This window comes from Colletes latitarsis, chromosome 9, assembly GCF_051014445.1.
Source record: "Colletes latitarsis isolate SP2378_abdomen chromosome 9, iyColLati1, whole genome shotgun sequence".
In the NCBI taxonomy this organism is placed as follows: domain Eukaryota; kingdom Metazoa; phylum Arthropoda; class Insecta; order Hymenoptera; family Colletidae; genus Colletes; species Colletes latitarsis.
The window spans coordinates 31,448,877-31,473,216 of NC_135142.1; the positions used below are offsets into that span (position 1 = coordinate 31,448,877).

General features: G+C 43.2%; 1 protein-coding gene across 33 annotated transcripts in view; it reads right to left on the reverse strand.

Annotated features, from left to right (window-relative positions):
* Camkii (Calcium/calmodulin-dependent protein kinase II) overlaps positions 1-24,340 on the reverse strand; it is a 147,315-nt gene that overhangs the window by 71,863 nt on the left and 51,112 nt on the right. For all 33 annotated transcript variants that reach the window (XM_076773643.1, XM_076773647.1, XM_076773642.1 and 30 more), the window contains exons 3-4: positions 14,322-14,381; positions 1,854-1,908 (exon numbers count right to left, since the gene is read on the reverse strand). In XM_076773643.1, the coding sequence (XP_076629758.1) occupies positions 1,854-1,908; positions 14,322-14,381 (115 nt within the window). The remainder of the gene's footprint in view (positions 1-1,853; positions 1,909-14,321; positions 14,382-24,340) is intronic.

Below are 24,340 nucleotides of genomic sequence, written 5' to 3' on the forward strand. Positions count from 1 at the left end.
AATTTCAGTTTCTTTCTTCCTTACGCTACACAAGTGGAGACTCAAGAGTTCAAGTTTGGAACCATACTGGCAAAGCAACCTCAATGTTTTGCCTTCGCAAGAAAATTTTAACTTTAATAAAAATGTCTATTTCACCAATTTCAAATATTATAGTCGTAAACTTCCAACATTATTGAAACGTTGTACGTTTATCAATGAATAAACAGAAAAGGGTAACGAATCTTATTAGCAATTAGGAGGAATCGAGACACGGAAACCTGACTTTTACGGAGAAATTGGGCCACTAGAAACGATTAAGTTGTAAGGGAATCAAGGTTCTGTAAGTAATGGACGGCCCGAGAAAATGTAGATTATCAATTATACGGTCTTTGGTCGGGCAAGTTTTGCGAGAAAGTTTAGCGCGAAGAATGCTCCGATGAATTCTTCCGCTCGAACTCGCGATTAAATATCGCTATACTTTTCGTCGCGGAATATCGACACGACTATGCGGATTCATTAATATGCAAATCGAGGCTGCTTAAAATTCACGAGAACGGACCGTTCGAACAATCAGCGGCCGACTAATTAACAACTACAAATTAACAACCACCGCCGTGGCTCGCGATTGGAGAGAAGAGGGGGAAAAGACGATAGGAAGCATTATATTTATACGACACGCTTGCTGTTGGAAGAATTCATTGAGATAGAATTTTATAAGCAAAAGAGAATCAGATAACAGATTATCGTCGCAAAATAAATGTTTGAACTTGCCATTTCAGGGGGAGACTTCCAAGCGTTCTATTTTCTATGAAAATTTAGAAATTGCGACGACTCGGTTCTGCTTGTAATTTTAAGTATTTTATGACTACCTATGCTATGGCAACGTTCCCGGGTTAAAAGGAAATTTAATAATGGATTATGTGGTTGTTAACAAGAATAACATTCGTCCCTACTTGTGACGTCAAATTGCAGACTGCAGGTCGCAGAATAATTCCTAGTACTGTGCAAGTATTTAAATTCATACGACCAACTAACATCGTATAATACATCTGCAAATTGTGTCAAATGGAAACTCACCACATTGCTTATTTTTAAAAAATATCTACCATTCGAAGATGACGTTGAAAATTTAATTCCGACTGAGGATTTCTCTGTTAGAACTGTCATACGATACCTCTGCAAACTTTGTCGAACCTAACCCACCACTTTACCTATTTAAAAAATAATACCCACCATTCGAATGTCTCGAAATATGAATTCTGACTACAGACGAGGCTTCCAAATCAACATTCGATATCAATGGATCACAAATTGGAAGTTGAACTCTGTCAGAGACATCCTACGATAGATCTACAAACTGTGTCGAATCGAAACCCATCACTTTGCCCATTTTTCAAGCCTGTCGGAGCATTTCGGAGGCGTCGAAACACTAATTCGTGCAAAGTACGAGTTTCGCGGACCGATATTCGATATCGACGCATCGCAAATTAAAGGCTCCGGATTCTGATGGTCGCTGGTCCGACCATAGACGGGCCAGTAACGACTCGGTGACTCGAAAATAACGGCTTTTGTCGGAGCGACGCTCGGCCGGGTCGACAGGCCTTCGAGGTTTCGATCATTGTGTGCCCGGCGGACCTTACGCGAATTTTGGCCGGTACAGAGAATTCAATCGGGCCGAGGTAACTTTGGTCGAAATTAAATTAAACTTGCCCCTGGACCGATGGGTCGTTGCCGATTTCGAGGATGATTCGTTGTACTCGACGCCGGACGAAAATGCGCGGCGCGATTAACTCGATTAGAAACTTTTCGACCCCGACGTTATCCTCGACCCCTGCGCCCTTAATCTACGAATGATTTCGTTCCTCTCTACTTACAGGTCAAAGACGAGGTAATGGTAGTTCTCCTCCTGTATGCTGTCGTGCAATCTCACTGTAACAGAAAATTAAAAATAACAATTCACTAACGTGTTTTAAATCGCTGCTCCAAAGGCAATACCCTAACAAAATTTCACTCTGTCAAAGACTGAAAGAGTTAAATTTTAAAAATAGTTCAAGTCAAGAATAAATACTTAAGGGGGAGAGCACTGTGACGGCTGAAAATAAATTTTCCAGAATTTTTTGGGAGTAACTATGAAGCGTACTTTTCTTCAACTGCTTCTTGTAAAAATTTCGTACAAAAATATTAATTATTATAGCCATAATGGAGCGCGAGGCCTCCCAAAATTTAACCCAATATCAAAATGAATTTCCGTGCGAGTGTCTTCGGTCTGGTGGGTGTAACGCAAGCGGGGAACAATGTTTCAAAAAACGAGCAAAGACGCGGAAGGAGAATTGTCACGGTATCGTGCAAACGATCTTCACGGTCGTTGAACAAATTGCATCGGCTCGGTAGCGTCGCGTCGCATACGAACGACGCCATTAGGGATCCGGATTTTTGCGCGACCAACCGGTGGACCAATTAGCTTTTCGAAGGGCCGTTTTTTAGTTAACCAACGCCTGTAACGTTTCGAGCTCTACGGAGAACGGTTTAAGCAATTTTACAGCGATCCCTGTTGCCGCCGTTCGAGATAACTCGCAGTTAAAAACGGAGGGAACGATTTAACTGCTGGTCCAGCCCCGTAAGATACGTGGACCTGTTTTTATTCTTGGTTTATAGCATCGTTAAGAGCTTGTACATTGTCTCTTTTATACAGTTTCATCGTACGAGAGGAGGATTGTAAATATACTCACGCGCCCTTTGCACGAAATAAAAGAAGGGCGAACGAGCATCTTTGGACCAAACCGTAGTCTCTTATTTCCTATTTCTACAGACGTCTATTTTTCCGTTTCTTCAGTTTCTATCAGACAGGTGTTTCTCTTCTTCAACGTCCCATCTGTTGGCGGTAATTGCTTTATCTGCATCTTCATTGTTCGACACCGGTATAAACTTCATATTCTTTGTTTTCACGGGTACTGTCTGCAAAGTGTTTCCACTTCCTGATCCATTATTCCGAGTCGCTGTTAGCGTTCTTCATCCTTCGGTTAAATAGTCTATTGTTTCGGTCCACGTTGGCGTCGTTTATTCATGTATTCTCGCGACCACCACTTGATCTTATATGGCTGGCGAGAATCTCTCGCAACGATCCTTTATTATTAATCGACGAAACAAATATAAATCTTGGGAAGTTGTTCCACCGTCCGACTTTGGATTTATGGTAGTATTTTCTTGTGTGATGTACGAGGCAATTTCCAAAAATAAACCTACTGTATCCGATCTATCGACTGTTTAGGTTTCTCGGACGCCGTGAATTTCAACGATAATCTCGAAGAATAACAAAAGGTTATTTGTCTCGATTACGATTACCATTATCAATGTGCAACGCCTGGAGTGATTTCGAACGCGACAGTGAAATTATTCGAGCACAGGATATCACCCCGAGCAACGCGAACGAGTGGGATCGATTCACGAACGGTCGGAGTATCGTTTGCATCCGCGACAGTTTGCTCGATCGTGACGTTCATTAGGGTCAACGAAGAGACATTCCTCGCGATACAATACAACGGTCTCGTCGGATCGGCCTTAATTAATGTCAAGTGAGGCCGTGGACCGAATCTACGCAAAAATCGTCGTCTCTGACGCGCTTCGTTCTTTCTGCTAAACAACACTCGGGTACACAGGTCGTATGGTTGTTTTTGGAAGCGCCAGGAGAGAAAATGATACGATAGATTTCGAAATCAACCCTTGTCTCGTCGATCGATGGCAAATTATGGCCTCGACAGGGATACGTAAAATCCATTACGATGTAACTCGAGTCTTTTTTAGAATACAGTGATTTAAAACAACTTTGTTCACCGATTCGCGATTCTTAATAAAAGTTGGAAGAAATTGACTCGACTGGATTTTTGCAAATTTATTCTGGCTCTCCATAAAGAGAAATTTCCTTGATACGAATGATTATCTATAGTTCTCACGTTCTAGCGTAGTTCTAGCGAAGAGATCGGCCAGTTATCTGCATATTTAAACACTCGTCGAGCGCATAGACGATCTCGGTCCAATAATAAGTGTTCGATCGGTAAGAATCGTACTTCTGTGGGAACTTTCTGTTCGTAGAAACTATAAACGACGTCCTCTCTCGTAGTTTGATTATTCAATAGACCTCGACGGGAATGGTGGGACGCTTCGTAAACGAATATAAATTGCGAACGTAATATTCGCGACGTTTTGCGATCGCGTCGAGAAAAGGAACGCGGAAAGTTCCGTGCTAGGGACGTAGAACTTTGAACGTAATCGCGGAAACGCGTAACTCCGCGTCGCTCTGCGTCGAGGTGTGGCTTCCGGGATCGATACTTACGCTAGTTACTCTCGTCTCTCTTTCTGCCAGCCGAGATTAAGAATAAATTGGTTCCATTGTACGATTAACTCTGTCCCTATGCACTGGTGCTCTCGGGATAAACAACCGAACTCGAAAGGAAAAATTCAGTACAAAAACGAAGCACGAGAGATCATTTATAAATTAGACGTAAATTTTCTGTAGGTTTCATTTTGTATAGAATTTACTCTAGACACTATGTAGACTCAATCCAAATCGCCTAGTAAATGAAAATGAAACTGCTGGAATTACTAAGAGTCATTGTTTATTAAATAAATTTTTTGATCTCAGATTGCCTCCTATTTATTCAATCTTGAGGTAAAAAATATATATATAAGTAGTTTCCAGTGGACAATTTCTAAGAACAGAGATTTTAATCCTGATATTTTTATACCTTTCAAGCGCGATGGCGATGTGAGGTCTGAGAGGATGGAACCTTGACCGTGCAAAGATTAAAAATTTCCCACGAGAACGATCGCTATCGCGGACCTGTCGTCCAGAAACGTGTCATTGTCGCGTCCCGACGTTCCGGCGGCCTTATTCGATGCTCGAGCTCCGATAGCATCTTATCGCGTCGAACGATAAGCGATAGCTCATGGCGGCAGAAAAATTATCCGTTTCGAAACGCGGGTTCTCTCGCCGATAAAAATTCCCATAATAACGGTCCCCGGTTCTCTGATCTCCTGGGCTCCCCTCTTGATCCTTATTGGATCGGTCGAGGGTATCAAAGAGCGGGCAGATAGGTTCCCGCGTCTTCTCCTTCTTGATCGGTTTCAGGATCATTTGAAAAGGATGAAGGCCAGAGAGAGGATATCTCCTCTGGCGAACCGGCGTGGCGGCGTCTCGTTTCTACCGTCGTCTCTTCAATTTTCATTAAATTCCATCGACAGGCGCCCTACCCTCGACGACACTGTACACGGAAAAATATCGAAAACTTTCGTGTCTCTTCGGAGCAATGCATTTGTAAACACGGATAGAAGATTGGGAGTATTAGTTCTCGATAGCAATTTTTATTTATAACTTCTAATCAGTTCGAAGAAGTAATTTTTGTCTGGGAACTATTTTTCTACTTTGTACCCTTTAAAGCGGAATTCGATTTTTATTTTACATTTTCCACGCGAGATATTCGAGGCTTCCGGGTTGTTAAGTCCTTTGAGGAAAGTGTTCCGACATCGCAGCTTCTTCGTGGGCAAAACGACGCTATCCATGTAGCTTGTAACGTCCAGCGGAGTGGATGTGGAGTCTCAACTTCAAACGTAAGTAGAGTAGACGATACTCGAAATCAACGCGCAGAGGGGGCGAGGAATCGTCGCAAAGCGTCGGGGAAGCCTTCGAGTTGCGGTTAAGGCGATTAGGCGATTGAAAAGTCGTCTCTCCGGTACGAATACCTCGTCACGAGAAAGCTCGTTATCGTTCTGCGTCTTTATCGCGACTAAGGCCGACTCTGTCTAAGTTCCAGAGATCAAACGACTCACCAAAGACGAATGCAGTGTTTAAAATAGTTCCACCGTGTTTCTCAAACGGTTTGCAAAATTAGAAAAATTAATATAAATTTTCGCTCGAAACTTTCGACCGGCGAGAAGTATTCAAACGTTTCTTTATTGCATTTTAAACGTTTTATCGCGTTGTTTGGTCGTTCATTTTTTTTCCTCGCTTAAAATGAAGTTGCAGCATGACCTAATTACCAGAATCATCCTGTATTTCGGATAGCTTTCGAGGTTTAATGCGCGCACAAAGTTCAAGGTAACTCCGTGGTTTACTTTCTTCAAGTTGAACGTTGTCTAAACCGCGAAACGTAACTTGTGAAACTGCAACCTGCGACACGAGTCGGGCAAATTTTATTCGCGAATAACGAATAATGTAGCAGCTGACCCAGTAATTGAGAAAACGAACGCGAGAAGCGAAGAGAAGGGAACAAAATGGATACACGAATCGAGGAGACGGAAACGGGGGCGAGAAACGGTCGGAGAAGGATCGATAGGTATCACTTGTTGACTGGAGACGGACGTAAGCCCGTACACGCCATGATGGAAACAGGCCGCAGAAGAGGACACGGTAATTCATTGGTCACGTCCAGTCGATGGATAGAGCGGTACCATGAATAAAAGAAACCCCGACTCTTTATGAATTATGGAATCGACTCGACCGATTTAACAAACTCGCGGCTTTTGTCGTCGAACCGCGAGATATCGACTTCTAATTCGTCTTGCGACACCTACGGCTGTCCTCAGCAAAGGAGAATATTTTCTCTCGACCAAAGACGACCTTTTACTATTTTTTTTTTCGTCCAACGAACCAACCAAGGAGACTGTTCCCTCGATATCTCGATCGTTGGAACACGAGTTTCGATTCAGAGTTCCGTGCGTGTTACTCTTTTCAGCGATCGCCGTCGTATCGTCTAGCATCTTGGGATCTCTCGAGGGCCGAAAGCACGACGGAAAGACCGTAGATCAATACTCGGGCATCCACTTTCCGCCTTGCTTCCTTCCTAACGGAGCCCCACGCGACATCTTTTGTCGATCGCGACTCCTATCTTCGTCCTGGGTACCGACGAATCGTCAAAATGAAGACACAGAACGATCTACCATTACATTTCGATCCTTACAAAATTCTTTAAAAATTCAATAGCGACAACCATGTACATAGGAATTGATAAGCTACCGAATAAAAGAGAAAAGGTTGTATTTAATAATGGAGTAATAAAGTTAGTACGAAAAAACGGCAGTTACTCATGACTCGACCCAATAGTTTGATTCAGAATGCTTGGTAGTTTAAAAATAATTTGTTTTATAGCAGAGATATAATTTTGTCGGTAACAATGATCGTGCGTGGCAGTCCTGGAAAGGGTAGAAGAGTATTTTTCGACTTCTCGCGCGAGTTAACGCGGCCATTTTCCGAGAGGTGGGGGATAGAAAAGTTGCCGACAAAGCGAACGATTATCTCTGAATGGGACCACGAACCGACGGCGTCGCGCGAACAGTTTCGCTTCTGGCCAATGCGTCGGTTATACAGCGAAAGGATTCGTGACAGTTCCCTCCCTCCAGATCAATGAAATTCGTTTACAAACGAATAAAAGACCGGCGGGAGATACTCACTCGACCGTGACTCTTCACGCTCGCGTTGTCCCGAATGGGGACGCCCGCCAGTTTTCGTTCCATTCAGCCGATTAATAAAAACATTAATTGGCGTGCCGCGGGGTTTCTCACTCTCGACGAAACAGGGCGCAAATTTCTACATTCTTCCCCATTGTTCCGCGAACAATCGAACGCCCCGGCGTTCTGGTTCACCGTTCTCGCGAACCGACATTTTCCAAAACAGGGGGAGAGCCTCGCGTACGTTGGAAAATTCTGGATAATTCCAATCTTTGCCTGCATTAACGTATTTTCGACGGGAAAGAACAGTTTGCGCTTACGAGTTATTATCGTACTCTGAAATTACGTAATTGGTACCAAAATGATTAAAAGTTTGAAGACCCGATTAAACGTTGAGCAGTATGATACCTATTCTGAAGAAAGTCAACTTATTTATTACGGATCACACGTTTACGAACAATTGTATTCTATACGTATTAATACACATGCAGATTATCCATCAGCTTGTCGGAATTATTGATTTCGAGAGCCACAACGTTTCATTTGTATGCGTGATTTGATAATCGGTTCATGGCAGGATGTAATATTTAAATACACCGGTAGCAATCGCATTATTCAAATAACGCAAATATATGAATATTTTCTTCTTCAATTTGAACGATCAAATATTAAAATTTCACTCGCAGCTTTGCTTCGCGGGCCTTTTCATTTTTTTCGATACGATACAATTTAATATTCGAATGTTTCAGACGTACTGTCCAATGGGTTTTTCGTTGGAGTATTTGAAAGGTATCGTTCTGAAACATCTCTCTGAGAAGGGACGGCTATTTTTCTTGTTCGATGGCAAAAAGTAACGCGTGCTGACAGTTTTTGTTGTTGTCGTGGTTGGCACGTGTTACCACTTTCGATGATTATCAGAGCAAATACGCCGGTGCACGTCAGTTTTTCTGATCGATATCGCGTAAAGCTCACCCGCACGCGAAGACTCTGTTACGAACAGTGGCTATTGTTTCGTTTAATTAGGTTCATTTGCGGCTGGACTGCGAGCATGGTCACGGCCAATTATGCTCGCGTCGAACGCGTGTCGCGTGGGTTTAAATCCCACGAGTGACTCCTTCGAATGCGTTGTAAAATGGTTCGCTGAACTACGATTACGATTTATAGTTATCGAGTTCACTGTCCTCCGATCTATGCCTGGTTCAAAACGATCGTCACTCAAACATTCTTCATGATCGACAACTATCTACTTTAAAATTGCAGCTTATTAGAATTAAATACCGAGTAAACATGAAGATTATAAATTGATACGATTTGGAGATGTCATTAACCCCCAATTTATAACATTAATACATCAATGATCGTAATAATATCAATTTACTTGTTCACACATCATTACCAGATATATTGTTACATCAATATCGTTACATCGGAGAATGCTTGTTTCATTTAATTAGATTTTACCATTCACGGGTTAATTTATATATGTATATAACTTCCGTGTATTTCAACGCGATGTATCGAATCGAACGTCGAGAATATCGTTAAGAGACGTCCATCCTCGAGCCACAATTTCTAATCTCGATCCTGATTCAGCACGGTCTGCGTCCGTCCAAATTTCTAGGCCATCGATCCTCCCTCCCCAGCCGTGCAAAAATAAAATACATAAATCTGATTATCGAATCTCGTCAGAGAACAAAGAGCAAGCGAGCTCGACGATAATCTCTTTAGCCGAGGCAGCGAGTCTATTTTAAATCTGAAGCGATTCAGACACCTGTTATATCTCTAACCCGTTATCCGTGTATCGTCGACGCTCTTCGAGGTACCACCCTTAGCGTTGATCTTGCAAAAAACCACCCCTGCCTCTCGAGTATCACTTGGCACGTCCAAAAATTTCATCCTCCCTCCGGCTACGACACGAATTGGCCAGAATCCAGTCGAGTCTCGGAGTTTATCAATTTCTAAAATTTTCCATCGCCGGTTTTCTTTGCATTTTTCGATATTTTCAGACGTTTCGCGTCCACGTATAACGCCACGAAACGATCGCTGCAACCCGCCAGGCTTCATTGTGTTTCGTTCCTAACAGTTGGCAACTCACGTTTTGTGGAGCTCTCGAGTCGGACATGCTTGTCACATTCTCCTGTTTATCACTCTCCGAGACACTATTTCCAGGTAAGTTATGATGTTTCTACATATTTCATAGTAACAGTTTCTACAATAAACGGTCATGATATACGCGACGCGGTAACATAATTCTCATATTGGTACGATAAAGTTAACCCCTTGACGTACAATAACGTGTCCAACTCGTTACAATTTTTTATGTCAAGTTTCACAATCATGAGGATTTTTACATTCACAGGATATTCGTAAAACAGGTCTATTCTTTTTTTAAATTAAATAGTATACGTTTGGAAAATTAATTAAGCACAATTTACTCGACGAGATAAACGGTTTAGTTTTGGAATCTCCCGAGAAATAGTCGTACGAAGAAGCTACTTTCAATTTGGTTTAAAAAATTTTGACGAACTTCTTGCGCCAAGTTCGTGTTTAACTTTTGGCCCACTTATCTTGGCAACCAAAGATAATTTTACCATAATTGATTACTTTGAAATGGACTGAATTTCGATGATATCCACGTATCGAACGTTTCGATTACATCCAACCTAAATTAACGAAGCTTCCGTGAAGCATGATCTGGTAGAGGTTTCGAGGAACAGTGGCAGTTAACGTGTTACAGGGTTCCTGGATCTGGTTTTACGGTTTTCCGTTCAGGGAAGGTCGCGATACCGATCGTTCGGAGAAGACCATTTCGCGTACGGTTAATTCGCCAGTAATGTCTGTTCCACGTGCGAGCGTCTGGCACGCGAACGATAATAGCGCGAGGCGAAAGAGCCCTGTTGGTCTCCCGAGGGAACAATCTTGGCTCCGTGGCAGCCAAGTATCTTCGATTAATTGGTATCCTCTGAACTCTGATTTAATAGCTCGGTCACGGTAGTTGGACATTAGGCTACCTCGAGATACCGGAGACCTTTGAGAAATGGCGTCGATGATCACGGAACGGGGTCACGAATTTGTAAGGAAAACTAGTTATTGCATGTTAAATTATTAACGATCGTCGTTACTTGCGATTAACGACACAGTTTCATGTAAGCTACTTCAGGAATTTTATCTCTATTGCCTACAATGGGTTGAGAAAACAAATTTCATCTGCAAAAGTGTTCATGAATCTGTTTGTACATAATGAGAGGCTCTGGTATAATACAATCTCCAAATTCAACATGAATTGTAGACAAAGTCAAGATCACACTTAGATATTTACAAAGGAATTTAATTACTGCAAATTAAATCAAATAAGTCACGGAAACTTCTACTCGATAAGTTCTCTAATCACGACCCACGCCTTCCCGCGACGCTCCAATTTCTCGTGATCTTGACCATCAAAATCTCTCGATCGAACACTGGCTGTGGAGAACTCGAGGAGCAGTCTCGCGCGAGTAATTTTGATCATCCAAACGTCGCACGATCAAACCAAACCCCCGCAAAGACCATCGTGAAACGGGCCAAGCGACGTCGTGCACACAGAAACGGCACGATAAAAGCGTTCTGCTCGGATCTGGGCGGCGTGTACGAGCGCGGATGTACACAGGTGGTCGCAAACGTTCGAGCCCAGCCTAATTATCCACGGAGGCACGAATCGCACGGGTAATTAGCCAGGGAATTGCCGAACACCGAGTTACATACAGGCGATTGGCTCCCGCGTAACCGATACGATCCGTCTCGCTCGTCTTTCCTGCGTTCCGCACCGTCGCTTTTTTTCCGCGCCGTCGCGTCCGCGAATTTTCCATCGCCATTAATTCGAGGAGAACCAATTTCCCATCCCTGACCGTACAATGGCGGACGGGGACTCAAGATGGGATACGATTCTCAATCAAAGAGCCACATATTGTAAAAAGTGCTACTCCACAGAAAAATCAGAATAATGAGAATAAGAAACCACATTACTCTTGACCAACGCTGGATTTCATTTCTTCGATTTTCTTAATATCTGAAGGACTCCTGTATATCTCTAGAACCAAAATGGTGTCGTTCATCGCGCGCTGCAGCCAGCAAAACGTCTCCCAGTAACTCTCGACGCGCTTCTACAAGGCTTAATGGCTTCCGAGGGGGTGGAAAAGTTGCAGTTTTCTTTTCCCCCCGAGTTCGTTCCGTCGAGGGGGGAGGGATGCAAAAATGGAGTCGACGGGGCGAGGCCGCGGCGTGCATATGTCGGATTTATGGTGGCCATAAAGGACGTCGGGGCAACGTGCTCGCGGAACTTTCGCAGTTGTACTCCGGGACGAAGTTCCGCGCGGTCGGCACGCGTGTACGTGGCGGACCGTATAGTTTCCGCGACACGGAGGCATAAACCCGGAATATACGGTCGTATCTCGCGCGCCGATGTTCCGACGTATGCTAATTTTCCGCGGGAATTAAACTAGCATCGCGCCTCGCGTTAAACGAGCCTCGACGTTCTCGAAACAATCGCCTTTCGGGTCGCGTCCTGTTTCTACGCGACTCGATATCTGGGTAGTTTTCCCTTCTACCCTCGAAGACACCTTTATTCAATACACAAAATTATATCCTTGCACTCTGTGACCGCGAGAAGATTACAGGACAAAATTATGCGAGAGGAAATTCAACCCTTCGAGTGCTACACGATCATCGATGTTTCGAAAATAAATTATTATTACTAAAACTTTGATTTTAGACAATTGTAAGCTACGTAACTTAAAACTTGTCGTAGTACTCATTTTTGTAACTTCAGTAAAATTTATGAAGCCTATTCAAATTTATTTTCTTCGACATTTCAGCTTGTGAATTAATTGTTTTAGTTTCACTGTTGAAAATTCATTCAGGTGGCAGTCAAAGTGTTAAGCAAGAGAATTAGATTGACAATGATTGTGTAATTAATCGACAGGGTTCACGTTGGAGTGTTCAGCGCTCAAAGGGTTCGAGAAGCTTTTCATTGCACAAAATATGGTTAATTCGACGATGGTTCTTTTTATTATCGAGGCACTCGATAATTCTACCATTTTGATAGGCGCGTTAGTATCGTCAGAGGAGGGCAGTAATTCTGCCTGGAGCTCGGTGGTTCGAGTTATATTTCCTTTCATTCGTAGAATTAACGGGCAAAGTACGTAAATCCTCACGGATGAGAGTATGTTGTGCGCTTGACAGGGCGATAGTACTAGTATGCAGAGTGTGGAAGCGTAAACTCGAAATATACGACGAACGCTCGGAAGAGTGTCTCTCGTCAGAATAGGCGGTAATTTTCGGTAGAGATTAACTTGCCAGTCGACGTTTCAAACGTAAAACCAACGCCCCTGATCCGTTCCATGAAAATTCACCGGCGGATTTTCGCTCGAATTAAAAATTTCCCGAAAAATTTACTAATTTTTAAAATCTGGATAATAATATTACCCTCGATTATTACGAGGTACCCAATTTTAGTTTGAAGAGCGAAATAATCGTAAATTGTTGAGATCTTAACGAATTGCCGGCGATCGGAAATAATACTGGTTCCATTTCCAACCCTTAGAATATAAGAAATAGTTCTGCTACGTCCGATCACAGCAAGCTGTCACGAACACCGCCACTCGCCTTTAGCTTTGACCGTCTCTTTTCAGCAAATTGCACTCTGTTCGAGGTTCGTCGGAAGCAGCGAACCGTGAGGACACTTAGTTAACGAGCTGCTGCAGTTTAACGGGCGAGGGCTGCGCCGGGATCCCATAATCCCGAGCGTAATCCTGCTGCCCGTTCAGGGATGCTGACCTTTCGGAGCCTAAATGTCTACCAGTCTGCGGTATCGACGATGCGAGCTGCATTTCTCCGGAACGCGTACTATTGCAAGAAACCTTCGCTAAAACGTCCACTACGCCACCCAACAATATTGCAAAACAATAACAGAATATAATATCAAAATCCTTGTATTATATTTTACAGCAAACACGACGAAGAGAACTATTTTAAAAGACTCCATTTTGGACCAAAGCTTAAGAAATTGTTGTTAAAAAATTTCGATAATTCCGGTAAGAGAACCGCGAGCAACCAAAGTTCGAAGCTAATATCGTAAATAGTTTTCGCGTAATAAAATTCCAAAAAATGACCTACTTTTTCACGCGTCCAGACCAGAGAAAGCCTGGAAATATTTATAGATTCCCGATAACAATAACGACGGGGCTCGTTTGGACACGAGCGTCCGAGAGTTCGGCGTAAATGAAATTCGAAATCGAGATCGTGTACTCGTTGGAAGATGGTGCTCGCGGCAAATATCGATGATTCCTTTTGGGAAGTACCGTGGACGAGATTTCCAGAGAAGGCGGGAAACGAAGCTCGAGAAGAGCCAGGCCCGAGCCATCGAAGCTGGACAAGTGTAACGGCGAATTTGCCACCATGTTTTCCACGCGACGCGTTTATTCACTCTCGTTGCTTTATTGGATTCCAATATTGCCCACTGGTTATTCTCCGTTTATAATTTCCACCGTCGGGTCGGAACGCGATGGCGTCGGGGTCGATGGGGGAGCTTCCACGTGCCCTTTGCGACGCTCGAATAAATATATTTTCACGATCTATTGGACGCCTCCCTTTACGGTTACGGTGCTTTAATGGACACGCGGAAATTCACCCTGAATTCCGCGCCGATTCGTGCATTAAATTTTCACCATCGAAACCGTGCAACGACGCTATAAATCGCCCGGATTCGACTCTGTTTCGAGGAACTCGACGCGATATTTGTCGGAATCCTGAAACGATTCGCACGTAAAAGACGTATAATTCTTATCGACGGTGTACACTCGCTGCTATTTGATTATAAACATTTGAATTTTACCTAGGAAGAAAGTTGCATCATAAACAAGACTTACCGATATTTTGATGCTGCAATTTTCTGCATATCCGCGCCTCGCGTTCGAGCTTTTGAAAATCTGAAACAGAAGAGACCACAATAATTTAAATACCGTTGCTTGAATAATTACATATTTTTTATGTAAAAAATACAGAACAATGCCTGATCGTTCGATGCTTTTTATATTCCTGAAATTCAGAACCTTAAATCCAAAATATTGTTAGTTCTATCGCGATTAACCGAGGAGTCAAACTGTGGATAAAGGCTGGAGGAAATTCATTTAAAAGACGGATCGTGCCATTTAGGCGATTAGACGAGCATCTGTGACAGTGAAACACGCGATCGAGGCTCGAAACACACGCGACGAATATCCGCGAGCCTCGCTCGCATTCCGATTTGGATCCGAGCGAGCTTTATCGCGAAAGTTTCGCGGTAACGACAGCCAATGCTGAGTATAGTCATTACCGCGAAATCGACTTTCCCAACGAGGTCCCTTGACGAGTTTCCTCGTGGGTAATTCACCAAGGACCGCGATAAAATTGGATTTGTCGGTGGCCGGGTCATTTCGAGGACGATTTCCTGTTTCCTTTCTATGTACGCGGCCCTGAATGGCTGCTCCTTCGAGAATCGATGACCGATTCTCCCGTCATCGAACGACACCGATGCACCGGGGATTGATCGGGGCACTATTCCCATCAGGAACGCTTAAAAAAATCAAATATCTTTTTATCGAATTCTCCGAACGCCTACACGAATTTCTTTCTGTCGAATTTTCTTTACGCGCGAATTCATTCATTGAATTTCCTAAAAGTATGTACCCTTCGATCGCATTATTACATTTTCTGGAAGCACGTATTCTTGAAAATATTCCTTAAAAGGGGTCTTTGAATTTTCTTATTCAATTTTCTCAACGTATGTGTCTATGAATTTTTTATTGGTTCTTCGGAAACTGTGCGCCGTGGAATTTTTCCTATCGAATTTTTCCGATCTTTCAATTTTTTTTATTGAATTCTCTGGAATGATGTATTCTTGAAAGTACGTTCCTTTGAGACTGCATATCCTTGAACTGTTTTATTGGATTCTCTTGGAGAATGTATCCTTGAAAGCGTGTGCTATGAATTTTATGCCGATATAGGAAAAATTATCGAGGCTGAACAACTTTGAAGAGAACGACACGCACAGTGACAAGCAGATATAACGTCGCGTTCTTGACCTTTGGGGAGAATAGCCACGGGACAGGATTGAAAAACTCACAAACTAGTCGTCAGCTCGTTATCATAACGTTTGTTGAAGCAGTACGAAATTGAATTAAATTTTTTCAAAAGTTTGTTTCAATCGATTCCCGTTTGTAAAAATAAGCCAATCGCGTCGATGTTAAAAACATTGTTTGGAGCGTTGCAGCTTGGAGTATTTATTATTTATTACAAGTGTAGGTCGATAAACGAGTCTCTGAGAGCTGAAATTTGTATTTCTGAAGCTTTCCAGGGAAGAAAAATTCCAATAACGACTTAAGTAATCGCCTTCCTGATGGGAATCGACCCATAAATGGAACGCTTCCGGCTACGCGTTTCGAATCTACGCGCATTAATACGCTTACTGCTGTCACGCATCGTTTACGTCTGTCGATTTCCACGGAATAATACATTAAAATCCACGATGGATTGATCCGTCGGAACGTAAATGACGAAAATCGCAGCGTCCAGCGATTACAATTTCGTTCGAACCTAGAGCGAAATTAAGGGAGGAAAATGAATTCCAGGATTCGAGTATGAACTCCTCGGGGCAATCGAGGGTTGAAAAACGTTATCCCCGTTGCGTGATATTTTATTTGTACCAATAACGTTGATTGTAGCCGCGAAAAGCCATTTATTGTTTAAACTCGATAAGTCGCCTCGTCGAAATAAAGCGACGATAAATTTAAATCGTTACGAAATTGAACCGATCTATTTATTTCTTACTCTTGTCGGCGTGCAAGATAAATCAGCGCAATTTTTCGGTTATATTTTCAGGAATATTATTGTTGTTATATATTTGTAAGTGGACTGGTAGTTCTTTACGTGCATAACACTTTAACGAGAAAAATGGATATTGGAAATTTACGAGGTACGCGTGCACTGGAGTACCGTTTCTACGTCCGAGTAAGTAGTAACAGCGTAGAATGGTCAGACGCATCGGGCAAGTAGAATTCAATATGTAAATTCAATTATCTCGAAAACGAAACATTATACGAGAAAATTTTATTCCACATATTCGCTTCTCTTTTTCACACAGATTATTAATTCCCCCCTGTATAAAATATTCCAAAAGAAACAGAATAGATACACGCTATTTGAAAATTGTCCTTTTGCTCATAAAATTTCAATTAAAACAGACGTTCGATCCATTTCATTATTATTCTCCCAACTAAAGGAGCTAAGGTTGCTAATATTTGTTTTTCTAGCAAGAAACCTCCCTTATCGTACTTTTGTTTAAGAGAAAATCTAATTTCAGTCGGTGGTGGTTCGACCAGAGCCCAAAATGGCGGGGAAAATTTATACACGACGTTCGTTTCGTGCGTGAACCAGGACATTTCTCCTGATTTGCTCGTGCACGTTCACCGCCGCCTATAATTAAATCTCCGGGCACACCGAGCCTCCCCACGGTCTTCGTCCCACCCAGGAGCCACATTAAACAACCAGAATTAACGAGCACCTACGACGCGACAAGGGTCCACGAAGAACACTGGAGGCGCACGAGGAGAAGCAAATTGGAGGACGGACCACTTGACGGGGGAGGAAAAAAATAAAAGAAAAAAAAAAAATTGTGAAACTAGGTTATTCGACAACGTCGTTTCCCTCCTACGAGCGATTCCAATTGCTCGTGCCTCATCGCGAGACGAAAGGACCGCGAATTCGGGATTAAACCAAGCGAACCGCGAGATCACGCTAAAAATAATATTTTTCTAGCCAATTTCTGGCAGCGAGCTTTCGGGAACCGTCGTTATTCGCGATCATAAAATTAATTGGACATCAATTGGTGTTTTTCACAGACGTTTGCTTCGATTGATTCGAACTGGTATTGTTTGCACGACTTAATCAATCACCCCTTGAATTCGTTTGAGGATTCGAAAGTACCCTCATCGAAATCTACGTTATGTCTTAATAGAATTTGGGTTTAAAGCATCGTTTGCTACATTACCGACGAGTTAAAGGTACCTTTGATGGTTGAAAACAATCGTCAAGGGATGGTAGAAGCTAAATTAAAGCTGAGTCTAAGATTCGATGGATGTGAATTAAAATAATCGTGCTTTCTTGCTGAAAACCGGATTATTCTAGCAAATAGCGTGCCTCTAGAACTAACTTCGTTTCAGCCAGATTAAGATACAATCGTCGCTACTGGTGGCCCCTTTCTCGCCATCTGAGACCCTTTATCGTAAAAGCCTCGCTACCGCAACTTGCAGATTAACAAACAGACTGTGCAAACAGACTCTAACATCGAATCCTTGCGGAGGGAGTTTGTCGAGTTGCATTCCACTAGATTCCAAGACGTTCGATTCCATCCTCGTTCTGGAGCTGAAGGGCCAACGAAATTAAAATACGCTTCGTTGCCAAGTCACGATAACGACGTACTTAACCCCTCCGTTCTACGATTTGTTTTCAAGCAAATGTACTCAGACTATTTCATTTTATTGCAGCATCCACGATTATTATAAATAAGATTAATATCAATTTTTATTCTGAAATTTCTGGGGGACTCGTGTCACTTTTGTCACTTAAGGGGTTGAACTCCGGGGAGCCTATTCGTTTCCAGATTATTCGCAGGTTCGATTATGAATTTTACTGATTTTTCGACCGAAATGTCGCGGGGTCTTTCGTCTGTTTGGCAGTCGAAATCGTCGTTCCGTGTTTTCAAGCCCGGAGCCGGCGTTGCACAGGGTTAGGCGAGGCTCGGTGAACGGTTAACGAGCCACCCTTGTTTGAGCTAAACTCGTTACCCCGGTGTACCGTGCCACGGGCGACGGAACCGCATGCACAAGAGTCACCGGAAAGATAGGTGTACACAAAGATTTTCCCACCCACAATCGGTACACGCTTCTCGCTAAATTTCGTCTACCTTAACGAACGAGATTCATTTTCGACTCGATGAATTTCCATTTCAATTATACGCCAAGAATCGCTTTGATTTCGATTCAAATTTACTAATTCCGACCCCTAGCTAGGTGCAAAAGAACCGTCCGACAACAACAGCTCCCGCGATGTTAAGCTCGTTTCTTAACCGGCTTTGTCACGCTAATGGAGATTGAAGTACAAAAGCGATAGAAGGGTTTAATCGTAGACAGTTTGAGAAGTAATTTAACGTTACAGCTTCGAACGGTTCTGCCTTGCAAGCTATAATGAACTAGAAAACATCGTTCGGCCTCTTTGAAAAGAAATTTTGTTCTTTGAAACATTCGGGCAATTAATATTTTGTAACGACGTTGCCATCATCGTCGATTTTTGTAGAAAAGAAGGAGAATATTTTAAAGGGAAAAGTCCGCGAAACTTGGTCAACGACCCCTAAATAAGCGAATAATTAATTGTCAGAAGTTTCCGGCCGAGGCAGACGCGCCCGGAAGTCATCGAAGTCTCCAGCAACGACGCACAACGTGTACGAGCCAATTATTCAGAAACAGGTGCGCCATTGCGATTCGAGATTACCGAGCAATGTGTCTCCGAGATAAGGAGCCCGTCTTTTTCCGCGACGAACAACTTTTCGTCGTAAATTCAAATGTATCCGAGTAATCGTGGAACAAGTTTAAAAAGGGGAAGCCCGGCGGAGGCCATTCCTTCGCCCTAAAACGGAATTCATAGCTCTTGGGACAAAGTTCTGGATGCTAACCGTAGCAGAGTTGGGCGAATTACTTCTTTTTTTTTTTATTATTATTCATTTATTCGCAGGGAGATACCCTTCGGTTTTTATTTCATTCGCGATCAACGAATGCAAATTTCAGATTCGTTCTTAAACCTAATTATTTATGTTTTAAATTGAAACTGGAAGCTAGTTTTCGAACAAACGTAAAATTTTGATTCGTGAATCGAGAATAAAATTCGCCCAACTCTGATCCACCGAAGCCATAAGTCAGGTTGCTCTCTGATCGTCCTTCGTGTGTTCTTTCCACCCTCTGGCGAGCAACAGCTCGATCCCGTGCAGGATAAAAATAAGAAGATCTTCCTCATACGCCGGGTGCGTAATCCCGTTGAAACGTTGTCGGACGCGCTCTCGCGACCGCTTTGAGCTAACGAGAAGAGAGGAATCGTTCTTTTTGCGTTACAAGGCCGGTTGGTTTGCGTCCGATGGAGCACGAATGTCACGAAAGTCAGCAGAAACTCTGCCTCGAAGCTGCTTGAACACGGCTGCCAAGGGTGGAAGAGGGAGAAAAGGGAGGGCTGGTCGATGCGCAGCCCTTGATCTCTCGGGCGTGATAAGAATATCGCCCGTGGACGTGCATTTTGCCTCCCGACGCTATCGTGCCATAAGAGAGTGTCGATCCTCTCCTTTTTCTCGCGAGAACAGCTGACTGAAAGCGTGAACTTGACGATCAAACTCTCCCCTCGACCCTTCGACGCTCGAATCCTTCGAAAAGCCACCCCTGAAACGAGCGCGAATCCTTTTCTTCCGGTGAATTTATTTTCTGTGCTGCAAAATTATTTTTGCTACGAAAGACGAGGTACGACACGAGCCATTTTGTTAGAGAATGTAGCAATTGTAAGGGTGATAATAAGAAAAAATATTCGAGGAAGATTGTCATTGCTTATTCGCTCGGTATATGAGCCATTTTTTAAATAGCGAAACAAGTCCATTCTCAATAATCAAAATAGCTTCCTAATCGTATTAATGAAAAAGAAACATTAAATGAAAACGTCTAACTTTGGGTTAAAGGGTGTATCGTTGGCCCGTGCATAATTACTTATTAGACACGATTCCCGATGGCCAAGGAAAGTCGATAAACAGAACTGGAAAGAGAAATTGATAGAGGAAAGGAACGTGTGAACGTTGCCAGCCTCGCCTCCGTCCTCTTTGAATCCTCGTTGCCGCGAATCAGAATTTCAAATGGCCAACGGCGCTGACGAAACTCCAGGGCAAAGTGCTCGATTAATTATTCGACGTGCTGGAAGCCGATGCTCCGTTCTTACGGGGCCGTTCCGGACTGACCATCCGAAATCCTGGCGAATCTTGCACCTTGAGGATCCTCAAGTCTCGAGAATTAACTCGATGAAGGAAAACCTTTGATCGCCCGTCGCTGAAATCTTCCTCCTTCCTCAGATTTCTGCCATCCAGATTCATCGTAAATCCCATCCAAATTTCCCAATTTAAAAATTGGTTACTAAATTGCCCACTCTACATCACGAAAAGCTACAGGGGTTAACGTCATCCAGCGAGCTCGGAAGTATTTCGAAGCCCTCGCGAGCGGCAGGAAATGGCGGCCAGGGGAAATCGGATTTAGGGGTAAATCGGTCGAAAAAGCGAGCAGCGATTCTCCTTTCGCGTGCCGATTGTCCCAGGCGATTCAAGGTGAACGCGACGCGAGCTTTATTCGTTTCAGCGAGCGCGCAGTCGAACGACGGCCGTGGCGGGTAGGTCAAGAGGTTACTGGAGCAAGGTCGTAGCCGGTGGAAGAGGGTGCGACCGTGCCATCCCTCTTCGCGCGTGCCAGAGAGAGGGAGAGGCAGAGGGGTCGCTCGAGAGGGACGGAGAGGCTCATCTTCCCTGCCTACTGCAACCTTTTTTTATTTCCACCCTCGTTACCTTTCGCCTCTGCAGAGGAACTGGAACTGAAGCCAAAGATAGAAGCGGTTTCACGGTGCACGCCCACTCCGCTTCGATGCCGCGAATTAATTCCCTCACGCTGGAGAACAAACCCTCTCCCCTCTGTTCCTGAATTTTTAACCGTCCACGCGCGGGGGTGTGCCGAATTTCCACGAATTTAGTCGTCTCGCGGCTTCAATTTCAATTAACCGAGCGTGATAGGTTATTCGTTTCGACATGAAAATCAACGCTTTTCGACCCCTTTCAGCCGGTGATCTATATTTAATCTTTTTCTTGTCAGTATTCAGGATAGAGACAAACTAATAAAATCGTTACAATTCTTGATGCCAAGTTTCACAACCATGAGGCCACTGGTCATCAAGTCTTATATATTAAAATCAACACACTTTTACATTCGCGAGGTATTTGTAAAACGAATCTATTCTTTTTCGTGGCCATTCCTTGCACGAACAAATTTAAACAAAATTAAACAGTACACGTTTGAAAAATTACGTTAAATCGTAAGTGAAGGGGTTAATTTTGGTAAGGGGTTGTCGACCCTCGTTTTATCGCGAAGAGTTTGAACGCGTTCTCGGGGGTTGCCAGACTCGCGAAACTTCCCCGTTCGGCTGCGGGAAGATGTTTACCTTGATACCGTTCGATCGGAGGCCGTAATCGAGCTTCAGAATTCGAGCGCCGCGTGGAATTTTCGAGGGTCGCGCGCAGAATGCGGGGGCAAGAATCCCCGCGCGGGGGTAAAGACCAAACAGGAGCAAAAAGTCGCGGAGCACCGCGCGTTCGCGTAATCAGAGCGCAATTTCGTAAGCGTTTCCCAACAAACGACGAAAGTAGATTCCAAATTCTCACGATTCTTCCGAAAGTATCGATAGAAAATAAAAAATAAGTTACACTCATAATTCTGTGTTATATTTTTCGTCGAGTAAAACAGTTTTGAGTGGCAAAAAAACTATGCAAAGAGTATGAAACGAGAAATGAAAATCAAACGTAGAGAGGAAGAGTTTCACTATTAAAGGAAGTCGCTAAAAACTGGGAATTCTTTCCAAGGAGATCATCTGGGTCAGCGAAGCGACGAACTCTTTCATCAATCAAACTTCAGGGTGAAAATTGCTTCGCGTTTGGAACGCTCTGAGATTAGTTCTTCGACTTCGAAAGAAATATTTTGCGGCGCTTGGCGAATACTGTTCTACATAGTCCAGTAAAGGATGAGCCAAATAACCGAACGTGACTCTGAAAATCTCGCAAGAAGCTACTGTATTATAATTTGAACCGAGAAACATGGGACTGTAATTAGTTTTCGAGCCCCTTTGAACAAAGTTGTCCGACGAAAGAAAAATTTGATCGACTATATTTTAGCGAAACGCATAATTTTCATTGGGAGGCAAGGAAAGACTTTTGTCGCGCGATAGAATTATAAATTTGGACACGTGCTGCACGACGTGTTCCAACCGACGAGTACGCGACGTGTCCAAATTAATAATTTTATCACGTAACAGGAGGATTTCCTTGCCTTGTTATGCAAAATAACGAGAGTTACGATTTTATTCAAGTTTTGGACAATTGTTACTCGAAAATTGGGATTTAAAATATACTGGTATAACGGTGGAGGAAATAAGTAGACGGTGGGAAGAAACGGGGAAATAAAATGGTCGAGGAAGGTAAAGAAAATAAAACGCAAGCCAAATATGCTCAACGAGTTTACCTGCTCCGCAAGAAAAACCATTGAATTATTATGAAACTCGATAATCTTGTAGGATTCTGGACTGAATTTTCTATGTGCCCGGATAAAACATTTCAGCCTTGATTCCACTGTTAAAAAAATTCCTTTGGATTTAATTCTGTTTATTTTTGGACTGAATCCTAACACTTTTAATTACGGTTAAGTTAAAACGATGCTATAAGGTGACAAATACGCGAAAGAACTTGACTATTTCTGTTTTTCACGGTAAAATTTTGAGAAATTTCTGTCAATGGCGTCGCAGTAAGACTGTATCTCAATATTCTCCCTGAATCAGACACCTTCCCGTATATTTAGAGTTCCGTGAAACAACTGCGAGACGCGAATGAGTCAACGCGAGCGCACATTAGGATCGTTGCCAACGAATCGATTGATAGCGACAATGGAGCTTATGATACGAATGCTCCAACAACGACCAGTGCCGAATACGATACTGAGAAAGGACTATCAGAGACGTAAATCCCCTCCCCAATCTACCAATCTCTGTTAATAATACAAAAATAAATATTACAAGCAAAAACATCGATTCCATTGGATGATCCAATTTTTTGAATTTTGAGTCACAAGAGGAAATGAAAAGGGTGGTTTTAAGTGTCTTTATTTACACCGATGTTTCCTAATCTATTTCTGTGATAAAAAAATGCAATATAATTTTCCAATTGTCTCCAAAATATACAAACTCGTATGTTCGGAATCCCGGAAATTTTTCACTATTTTACGTTACCCCCTTCCCCTGGAGCTCTAGATCCGCCAGCAGTGACGATCCTTCCGGTACTAAATTCAACGATGAGAACCCGAAGGAGCTCCGGAACGGGGCCGCGGAGAGACACCGGAAACGGAAGCGGATATTCTCGAATTGAATACTGAAAATTGCCATTCTGCGTCGTAAAACGTAGCCGTGGTTATTGCACGATCGTCGGAGAACACCGAAGACGAGTACAGAATTACGAAAACAGACATTCGACGCACAACTTCTCTACGAAATTGAGAACAAAAAATTTATCAAAATTAAAGTTTATCTCAGAAACTCCCCGTTCCTTCCAAAAATCTTATCCCCCGTAGAATTTACCATTGAAAATCATTGATTTAACCAATTATTGAGAACGTTATTCCAGGAAAAAGGTAAATAATCGCTGGTCTACGGTTTGCGAAGGTCCTGATCAGCCCGGTTAAGTTCGATCGATGGGTACGCGATGCCGTTTATCGGATAACGCTTGCTTCGTCCCGATATTTTGATTGATTCGATTAGGACGGTCGTTTGGCTTCCGCAAGCCCGCTTCCGACCGTTGCCCAATCATTTTTCGTCTCGAGTTTCACCCATCGAGAAGGAGTTGTTTTCCTGGACCGGCGATCGCGCGGCACTGGCAACTGTTAGCAGCGATGGAATGTTGGCAGGTTGACAACGACGTCGATCGTTGTTTTTAGACGCTAAGTCTTCGCGTACGGAGGCCCGGCTCTTTCCGCGATTCCGTGTCTAATCGCGAGAAGTGCCCGAACAATGCCTCCGGACAGAAATA